The sequence below is a fragment of the Eucalyptus grandis genome, chromosome 6 (assembly GCF_016545825.1).
Source record: "Eucalyptus grandis isolate ANBG69807.140 chromosome 6, ASM1654582v1, whole genome shotgun sequence".
In the NCBI taxonomy this organism is placed as follows: Eukaryota; Viridiplantae; Streptophyta; class Magnoliopsida; order Myrtales; family Myrtaceae; genus Eucalyptus; species Eucalyptus grandis.
In genome coordinates this window covers 11,863,598-11,873,879 of record NC_052617.1, presented here as the reverse complement: position 1 = coordinate 11,873,879, position 10,282 = coordinate 11,863,598, and the positions used below count along the sequence as shown (strand labels likewise).

Here is a 10,282-nt window from a genome sequence, read left to right as displayed (position 1 = left end):
TCCCACAAAATTTGTCCCCCGTTTTGAAGATAGATTGAAGATCCAAAGGTGAAAGAAAAGGCCTTTGCTTGAACCCTGATAGGTCTACGCCTGCTAAAGCATTGTCGTGTGGGATTCGCAGTTGATGGAACTGTAACATAAAAGTGGGTTTATCGTCTTTAACAGATGTGTAGTCACTTTTCTAAGCCATAATTAGCGAGTGGCCTCAGAACATGTTAATTTGGGATATATCCTACCAATTAACTTTTCCCCATTGCGAATAAATTAATAATTTCCCCCGCCGGGGGGAGGGGGGCGGCAAGGAGATGGCAAATCAATAATTTCCGGGGGAACTTTTAAACGCAAATAAATTGATATATCGAGAATGTAACTAGTTTCGCGTTGTTATCCCCCTTATGTAATCCAACGATGGTCTTTGCTTGTTTGAAAAAGAATGGTGCAGATTTGCCGAGCATCGAACGTAGATGGGGCACAATCGAGGGTATTCTGGTTGCGTTTAGCAGTCGGGATAAAATTCGGGATATGATATGATTTATTTTACCTTTTGTTTGGTGCTCACTTAGTATATGATAAAGTTGAATATAATTGGGATATGAGTATGATAAAATATCTTATGGGAGAGGTAAGATAAAGGTAGATAGGATTTCTAATGTCCATAATAAGAAAGTTATTTTTTTTTTTCAAATAGCAAACTTATTAAATTAACAAAATTGAAATTATATTTCAATATAAATAATATTTGAATTATAATTTAAGAAATTAAAATAAAAATAGAAATTTATTTTTAATTAATCTTATTTTAATTTATATATTCAACTTTAATTCTATCATATAATAAACATTCAATCTATAAATTAAATATTTATATTTATTATATGTTTTAGGTATTTTTGTATTTTAGGTATGTTAGTACAATTTACTACTTGATAAAATTTTATTAAGGAATGATGAAAGGGAAAAAAGAAATAAAAATAATAATAATATAAAAAAGGAAAAATAAAATAAAATAAATTAAAGAATAGCGTTATGCGAGATTTTCACCGTATCCTTTTATGAACATTTAGCTTAATTTATAATGATATGCCATATATATGTGTGTGTGTGAATATATGCGATTTTAATATTGTGATTCACCAAACAATTGATAAGATATCAAATCCGATTTCATATCCTATTTTATTCAATTCTATCTCGATTATAAATTCGGACGACCAAAACGTAACCTTTGGGTTTCTAGGGTTTTCTTTACTTTTGTGGTTTCATCTCTCGTCTTTCCTATTTTCTTCTCTCATCTCTCGCCGGATCACACCGCTTCAAATTTCCATGGGAATGTTATCGAGATGGAGATCGAGTTGAACCTCGGCCATGAATATTTTGGTGTGATCAGGGGCTGAAGAACCAAATCGACACCAGAGATTAGCAACTGGACCGGAGCTCCAGTCCTCCTCCTGGTACGTTCATCTTTTACCCACGTTATGCAATGCAGTGGCCTGTCCGAATACTGTGGCAACTCGTGACGCTCTATTGTAGGATTTTAAGCGTGCAATCTACTTGAAATTGCCAGATCTTCTATATCTTTGAGAAACTTAAAACGCTTCAATCGTTTAATCGGCCAATATGGAACAGAAAATAAGCAATGATCGTGTCTGGTCTTTGTTTCTGGACCTTTTTTCCGGAAGGCGTTCTCTATCACCTGAGATGGTTAATGTTTCCGGTGAGCAAAGTTTGTCGACAATAAGTTTACATAATTAGCATCAGTCAAGTGCTTGGTCAGAGGCGTTCTAGATCCTTTGTCTGAACCACATGGCAAATTTCAACTCTAACTAGCTTTGGAAGCCATTGGTTGAGGCATTCTTGATGCGTGCAAACTGGATTGTTTACCGTCCATTTTTAGAATTGGTTGACATCGAAAGAAATCAACCAGATTGAATAACTAGAGGTTCATCAGCTTCTCTTCCATTGCCTCTGATGGATCTGCCCAGTCGGTCTCTTCCTGCTTTAACCAACATGCCACGCCCTCTGAATGCAGAAGAGGGAGAGCCCATTACGGAGGTTCCACACGGTATGTGTGCATCTCTTAATTTGCCCTGAGTTAAAGCTCGTGCAGGTCGCTTGATTTGTCTTCTAGTCTTCACTTGAGGATAGGGATATAGGCAGAGGGGAGGGGGAGGGAGGGGAGGGGGAGGGGGAGGGGGAGGGAGGGAGAGAGAGAGAGAGAGAGGGAGAGAGAGGGGGAGGGGGAGGGGGAGGGGGGGGGAGGGGGAGAGGGAGAGGGAGAGAGTTGTCTGTGTGTATTGCTATCATGTAAGTAAAGCTTTAATTCAAAGTATAATAACTGTGCTGCAGGTTCATCAGCCTCTCTTCCATTGCCTTTGATGGATCTGCCCAGTCGGTCTCTTCCTGCATTAACCAACATGCCACGCCCCCTGAATGCTGAAGAGGGAGAGCCCATTACGGAGGTTCCACACGGTATGTGTGCATCTCTTAATTTTCCCTGAGTTAAAGCTCGTGCAGGTCGCTTGATTTGTCTTCTAGTCTTCACCTGAGGATAGGGATATAGGCAGAGAGAGAGAGAGAGAGAGAGAGGTGTCTATGTGTATTGCTATCATGTAAGTAAAGCTTTAATTCAAAGTACAATAACTGTGCTGCAGGTTCATCATCTCTTCCATTGCCTTTGATGGATCTGCCCAGTCGGTCTCTTCCTGCTTTAACCAACATGCCACGCCCTCTGAATGCAGAAGAGGAATGCAGAGCCCATTATGGAGGTTCCACACGGTATGTGTGCATCTCTTAATTTGCCCTGAGTTAAAGCTTGTGCAGGTCGCTTGATTTGTCTTCTAGTCTTCACCTGAGGATAGGGATATAGGCAGAGAGAGAGAGAGAGAGAGAGAGAGAGAGGTGTCTATGTGTATTGCTATCATGTAAATAAAGCTTTAATTCAAAGTATAATAACTGTGCTGCAGGTTCATCAGCCTCTCTTCCATTGCCTTTGATGGATCTGCCCAGTCGGTCTCTTCCTGCTTTAACCAACATGCCACGCCCTCTGAATGCAGAAGAGGGAGAGCCCATTATGGAGGTTCCACACGGTATGTGTGAATCTCTTAATTTGCCCTGAGTTAAAGCTTGTGCAGCTCGCTTGATTTGTCTTCTAGTCTTCACCTGAGGATAGGGATATAGGCAGGAGGATGCTCGGATTTCTTATGGTCATAGAGAAACAGAAAATATCAGGAATTAATAGGAAGAGAGGAGTCTTAGAGCTGGTCATTGATAATCACTAGATATTTAAAAATGAGCAGACAAATGTTTTTAAGTGGTTATGCTGTTGCTATCATACAAAGCATTAAATTAGTCTCGTCCTGATTTGACTAACATGCCACACCCACTGAGTGCAGAAGAGGGAGCACCCGATGCAGAGGTTCTGCAAGGTATGTGCATCTCCAAATTCCCCTTTTGTCAAAGCTCCTTCACCTATTACTAGGGATATAGGCAGGGCCTCAGATTTCCACTGGTCATAGAAATACACGAAATAAACTGGAACTAATAGGAAGAGAGGAGCTTAAGAGTTGGTCGCTGGTAATTGATAGATTTTTGAAATACAGAACAATGCTTCTAAGTGTGACATTCAAATCTTGAGAAGCAATGGCTCTCTCTATCCCCTCAGACCACCTACACAAAGAGCATTCGTTTTGAACATGGAAGCAAACTATAGCTTTCAATCTGAAGAGCAAAGTTTGAAAATTGTTTCCCCTATTTTCAAAATAAGAAATTTTCCAAGGTCTTCCTTGTGGTACCGAGTCAATCGAAACTTATCTGTTTTCCCTTTCGTGGGATATAGGGGAAATGCCAAGAGCAACGTATCCATTTTCGAAGCTTGTTGAGGTTCTGCCTAATAACAAGCGGAAGTGCAACTTGCCCGCGAGCGGTTTTGTCACGAAGAAGATCAATGTGCACTTTGCTGGAGTTGGAGGATGTGGAATTCGTGACTACAAGCTCTTCGATGACCGAGTGAGATCGGAAGCCCTAGAGGCGCTGAAGGGAGAAAGAGCGGTGGAAGGTTCGTCCAACCTTACCCAGGGTTCGCATCAGCCCTTGACTGCTAGCAATGAAGGTGCTCGTAGCAAGACTTCATTTGTTGAGAAGAATCAGCCTAGTCGGTCCTTTCCTGCTTTAACCAACATGCCACGCCCAATGAATGCCAAAGGGGGAGAACCCAATACAGAGGTTCCACATGGTACGTGTGCATCTCTAAATTTGCCATGGGTTGAAGCTCGTGCAGGACATTTGTCTTCTAGTCTTCACCTAAGAATGGGGATATAGGGAGGAGGATGCTCAGATTTCTTATGGTCATAAAGAAACAGAAAATAATCGGGAATTATTAGGAAAAGAGGAGTTCAAGAGTCAGTCATTGATAATCACGAGATCTTTGAGAATGAATACAAAAATGTTTTGAAGTGTGCCATTCAAATCTTGAAAAGCCATGCCTCTCCCTATCCCCTCTGATCTCCGACAGGAGCGTTGGCTTTTAAAGTAATGAAATGAGTCACGTGAAATTAAACTTATATTCTAATTCCTATGACTTTTAATCTCAAATAGTTTTTTTTTTTGCCCCCAATGGAGAGCTCATGATATGTGGTTGCCAATATTTCACTATTGTGACATGCATGTCTACATAACATATTGATTATTATATGGGATGTTGTGTTGAAAAAGTGAATACAAAGCTACGAATTATATATTTCTGTGAGTGTAGCATATCTATTAAATATGTCTAAGAAGTACCTATGAGTGAATTTTCATTTATACTTGAGTTTAGGTGCGAGAATGCAGGTTGCATCAGCTGAGAGTCAACAAGGTACCCGTAGGCTTGCCAAAAGGAATATGACATTTCTCGAAAGTAAGCTGGAAGAACTCATCAGTAGTGGCCAAGGGGACATGAGCAAGCTAAATTCGAAGTGGATGGAAGAAGAATACTGGAGGGTAGTGCGGGCGATCAGAGAAGGATCTGTTCCACCGGAGAAAGTAGCTGAGGTGGTAGAGTTGTTCAAAGAAGTTCTTCTAGCTCCAGGAAGATTTTGGCAAGCGGCGACGACACTTGTTAGACGCAGCAAAACGTCTCCCTTGGTGACAACAGAATTGGTAGGCAAAGAGACTCAATTGAAGGTGAATGAGATTTTTTCCAATTTAAAGCAGGACAACTTTTCCAGAATTGGTGTTTACGGTATGGGTGGAGTGGGCAAGACGGCCATTTTGACCCATGTCTATAATAGACTACTTGAGGATCTTGATTCGGATGTATTCTGGGTTGCTGTACCGCAGGATTTTAGTGTGTATGCGCTACAAGAAGAGATTGCCAATGCGGTTGGACTAGACAATCTCTCGAATGAGAAGGACGTGAGGAGAAGGGCGGGCCTATTGTATGGACATCTGAATATGAAGAATAGATCCATCCTAATTTTAGATGGGCTTTGGATGCATTTTGAAGTTAAGGAGGTGGGAATTCCGGTTGAAACGGGCAAACTAAAGTTGGTAGTGACAACTCGATCACTAGAGGTGTGTCGTATGATGCTCTGTCAAAAGCAAATCAAGATAGGACTTCTCGATATGGAAGATACTGGGTGGTTATTTTCAAAGACGCTTTGCGTTGCAGGACTACTCCCTTCGGAAGTTGAACAGATTGCAAGCTCTCTTCTTGATAGGTGCTGTGGTCTGCCACTTGCGATCATTGAGATTGCAACTCGCTTGAGAGGAGTAGAGAAAGTGCATGAATGGAGAGACATGTTGGGAAAATTAGAAGACTCCAAAATGGAGCTTGACGTGTTCAAGAGATTGCAACTCAGTTACGTGAACTTGGGTAATGATCAAGTGCAACAGTGTTTCCTGCATCTAATACTTCGTTTTGGAGAAGCACTTGTCCTTTCAGGAGCTAGTGGAGAGGAGGAGTTGATAGAGTCTTTCATTGATGAGGGTTTGTTAGGTGGAATTGCCACCAGGCAAGGACTGCACGATCAGGGTAACACAATATTGGATAAAATAAGAGGGTCCTGCCTGTTGGATCCAGACATAGAGTATCGGTGTCTGCACCCTTTGACAAGGGACATGGCATTGCGTATGGTGACGAGCACAACTCACATTGTTAAGGCCTGTATGGGGTTGAAAGAAATACCGGAGGAAGTATTCTGGAATGATCATCTAGAGAAAGTCTTTTTACAAGGAAACGATATAGAAGAAATCCCAGATGGCATATCACCAAATTGCCCTAAACTGACGAGCCTGTATTTGAATGGCAACGACATGTTGGGAGTCATCCATGAATCTTTCTTCAGACATCTAAAGGGGTTGACGGTTCTAGATCTCTGCTACACTGGAATCACGGAATTACCGGACTCCATCTCTCAGTTGGAGAGCTTGGAAGCACTGTTACTGCAAAGTTGTTTGGCATTACGTTTTATTCCTTCTGTAGGAAAGTTGGGATCTCTAAGAAAGTTGGACCTTCAAGGGTGTCAAAGTCTTGAAGAAGCACCAGAGGGCATGGAGATGTTGGTAAAGTTGAGATACCTCGCCCTAGATGGCACAATGATCGAGACATTACCAGAGGGAGTGTTGGAGAAGCTGGTGAACTTGCAATATCTTGCGATTGAAAAGCTGAGGGCAGGCGAAGAGGTAAAATCAACAAAGTTGGAGGCACTTTATTGTTCTGTTGCTCATGTGGAAACATTCAATGCATGTGTGGGGTCTCTTGTGCGAAATAGTTGCCGACGGTACACGCTCGCGGCCCCAAACGCTTACCGCCTTTGGCTTGTGGATGATCCTGATAGGTCTATACTCATCGATGGTTGGGACCATATCGCTGCGAGTGTAGACGGAACAAGCGGTGATGGCTGCGCTTTGCTTCCGGAAAGTGTGCAATCATTGGAATTGTCCAGGTGTCATAAAATTAAGAGAGTGGTGGAATGGGAGTGGCTGACCACGCTCCTTCCAAATCTGGAGAAAATTATTGTACATAGTTGTGAGAAATTAGAGGAGATAATACATGGGCCATTGCCAAGCAGAGCCACTTGTCGCCTTACATATCTTGAAGTAAGTGGATGCAACAACATAAAGAGGGAGCTGCTGACGGAAGACATGTTGCTCCACCTCCCTTTCCTCCAAGAGATATTAGTCAAAGACTGCAAGGGCATAGAGGTGATAATAGGCACTGTTGCCGAAATGACGCACCGTTCCTTCCCAAAGATAACGAACCTGGGTCTATGGAATCTTCCGGAACTGAAAAGCATATGTGATGGGACCACGAGTTGGGATACCCTCCGGCAGATTTCTATAGACAATTGTCCGAAACTGAAGAGGATTCCTCTGCAGCTGCCCCTGCTTGACAATGGGCCTCCCCCTTCTCTTCGAGAGATTCGGATAAATCAGCAGACGTGGGAGTCACTGGAGTGGGATCATCCCCTTGTCCGTTCTTCACTTGAACCCTCTGTCAAGTTTCTTGGTAAGTCACCTACTATTTCTTTTTTCTTTTATCCTTTCCATCTTCCCTGGTCCTGTCTAAGGATCGATCCTCCCCCACCACGGGAAGTTCATTTTTCCTTAACTTTTATAGGAAGAGTCCTGCCACATAACTGCTTAGAAACTAGCAGTAGGCCCGTGATACACACTGATGAATGGATTATACTACAACTTGAAAGTGTAGCATAATGGTCATGTTATTATTAGACCTTAGTTGTTTTGGCAATGTTCAAAAATTAGAAAAAGAAAATACTCCCTTAAATTTGCATGAATAACAATGGCGATAGTCCTCTCTCTCTCTCTTTTTGTGGCCAGGGCACTCTTTGCACATTTGAAAGATGTTTCTCACACCGATTTTCCAAAAAGGCTTTTTCTGAGTGCAAAAATTTAGCTTTCTCTAGAACCTTGTGAAATCTACGAGGGCTGATCTTTTGGGAGCACAAATATTGGACAGAAATAAAGATGGGCGTAGGTGTCAACAAGCGAATTGGCCTCAATTCCGGTTTCTGTAAGCTCTGTCAAAGTGCACCACAATATTTATATAGATTTTTCATGAATAGTCGTGGTACACGATGAGATTGGGTATGCGTACGAGAAAGGTCCTTGGGGATCAATTGCTTGACAACTACAGAGAAACCCCTCTCCCACTTCCTTTCTCAACTGCTTTCTGGTCTTTTGGGCCCACGTTGCAATGACTAACAAACATTAATACATGTGCCCCCAGACTGATGAAGCCATAGAGGATCCCGTTGAGGATGAATCATCTTCCGACGTCAGTGGACATCAGACGAATAGCCATTGCTACATCATCCTGCTCGGTTGATGTTTAAAGTACCTCCGAACCTTGTGATGACATATGCTTAATCTATTTCCTCTTTCTGGATCTACGATAACTATATCTTGTTTCTGGATTTCATGGTTTGTATTATCCCCCGTTTCTACCCCTTCAAACATTTCTCTTTCTATTTCTATCTTCCCCACTTGAATTAATCGAGTAAAGAATTGATCTGCGTATGAATTATAGATTATTTACTTAAGAGTAAGTATAATCTACTACGGTGGGAGGTGCTCTTGGTTAGGAGCAGTCTAGTGGCTATTTCACTCGACAGAGGGGGCAAGATGCTAGCTTTAATGGCATCCGCAAAGTTGACCAGTCTTAGAAATCATCTGAGCAGCCAACTTGTAATTAATGCTCGAGAAGGTTATCGTGCAGAAACCCATTCTGACTGGAGCAGAGCTCCAAATATCTAGTCCTGTTACTCGAAAAGATCACCGGTGCTATTTTTGACCGAAAGCACAAAATGCCTGTGCCATTGACAAATACGTTCAGACTGCTGTTGCTTGTTGCTGGTCCGCTATCGATGCCAAATATTGAGTTTGAGAGTCTACTCCCATGTGCGGCATCTGGACCGACCTTGTTGCCCAACATGGTGGCTAGTCTGGCGTGCATGGGCGATTAGTATCCAAGACCATCAAGCTTTTGCTTCGAGCATTGTCTGGAGGTGTCTTGTGAAACAGGTCCTGAGCTTGGGGACTTCTCGTTGGATATGACTTGTCCATGCAATTGTTCTTTTAGCATTTCCGGAACATTGGAACATTGGTTTCAGAAACTGAGTAATATACGATAGCTCTGATGCTTCTCAAAGAATTCCTTGATGAGCACGCTGGCCATTGTCTTCCTTGTTAATGAGGGTTCAGGACGGTAAGATGATATGCAGTGATTTCCAGCATCTGAATTGCTCGACAGTCCCGTCTTTGAGTACCAACATAATAATGATTATAAAGCAAATGTATCACCCATAACGAAACAACATTCTCTTATAATAATGCAATGAAAAGCCATAGAAATGACGGACTTTGTAGTGCCTAAGAAGCGGTGAGCCAGAGCGAACACCTTCACTCTTGTCTTCCGCTGCTACGGCAAATATTATGTACTTAAAGCTGGGAATGATAGTCAAAAGATTACCAAAGGAAGTATTCCAAAGATCTCGTCATCTTCTTTGTGATCCATCCAGTCACCAGAGAATGTGTTTCTACTAGACATTTTTGGGGGACGTGGTTGAATCTCTGTAAATTACTCCAGGACTCCAGGAGTCTACTCTGGTAAGCAAGACGAAGGGTTGTCCTGGACAACTTCCATTGGAGTTCGCGAGTGTGAAAGGTATCGGTTTACTAACTTAATGAATGAGAGGAGAGGATAGATAAGAAAAATTTACTATCAGATTATTGGATTGAAAGGAACATTCCGCACTCCATAAAATCGGTGCGGCGAAAAGCATTTTGATGAGTGAAGTCCTATAAATCACAATGTGCATCCATCGAGGATGATGCGGATTCACTTAATATAACGAAACCGACTCGCTGAGAGGAGAGAGTGAGCTAGCAGTTAAATTTCCATACCGAAACGCTGAGGAAAATAGGGAAATATTCCTCTGAAAGAGCTCGATTGGAATGGCACGTACGAGGGGAGATTCCTTGGATGCAGAGTCTGGGTTGAGTGTCATCTTATTATTGCTTCTTCAATTTGGATGAGCACCCGCTATTACTCTTGCGTCAAATGCTTTGATCAATAACGCTCTTTGGTTTGGTCAGCAACTGTTGCAACTTTAACTATGATTCTCATTCTGAAAAAAGATCCTTCATTTGGACATTTTAAATGGTACTGCCTCCCAAATGAGACAAAAAAATCATTGTAGAATACTGTCTTTCCCTCTCTTTTTTTTTCCTCCCTCTCTTTCGTCAAAAGATAGGCATTGGATGACAGTAATTGTGAGGACAA

General features: G+C 42.1%; 1 protein-coding gene across 12 annotated transcripts; it reads left to right on the top strand.

Moving 5' to 3' along the window:
• The first annotated feature begins 1,228 nt into the window (after positions 1-1,228).
• LOC104448378 (probable disease resistance protein At4g27220) lies at positions 1,229-8,535 on the top strand. Of its 12 annotated transcripts, none has more exons than XM_039315583.1 (8): positions 1,229-1,451; positions 1,983-2,062; positions 2,347-2,469; positions 2,964-3,086; positions 3,393-3,425; positions 3,836-4,231; positions 4,814-7,486; positions 8,228-8,535. In XM_039315583.1, the coding sequence occupies exons 2-8, from the start codon at positions 2,008-2,010 to the stop codon at positions 8,230-8,232; spliced, it is 3,408 nt and encodes a 1,135-aa protein (XP_039171517.1). In that variant the 5' UTR covers positions 1,229-1,451; positions 1,983-2,007; the 3' UTR covers positions 8,233-8,535. The 12 variants fall into 12 exon arrangements, with proteins under 12 accessions (XP_039171517.1, XP_039171514.1, XP_039171513.1 ...); XM_039315580.1 differs by having other exon boundaries at positions 1,949-2,062; XM_039315579.1 differs by having other exon boundaries at positions 1,940-2,062.
• Positions 8,536-10,282: the final 1,747 nt, after the last annotated feature.

Bases quoted from the DNA above. Each gene is read 5' to 3' on its own strand.
- LOC104448378 (XM_039315580.1), top strand. From the start codon at position 1,969: ATGGATCTGCCCAGTCGGTCTCTTCCTGCTTTAACCAACATGCCACGC. The intron at 2,063-2,346 runs GTATGTGTGCAT...ACTGTGCTGCAG, and splicing joins CATTACGGAGGTTCCACACG to GTTCATCAGCCTCTCTTCCA. The intron at 4,232-4,813 runs GTACGTGTGCAT...ACTTGAGTTTAG, and splicing joins CAATACAGAGGTTCCACATG to GTGCGAGAATGCAGGTTGCA.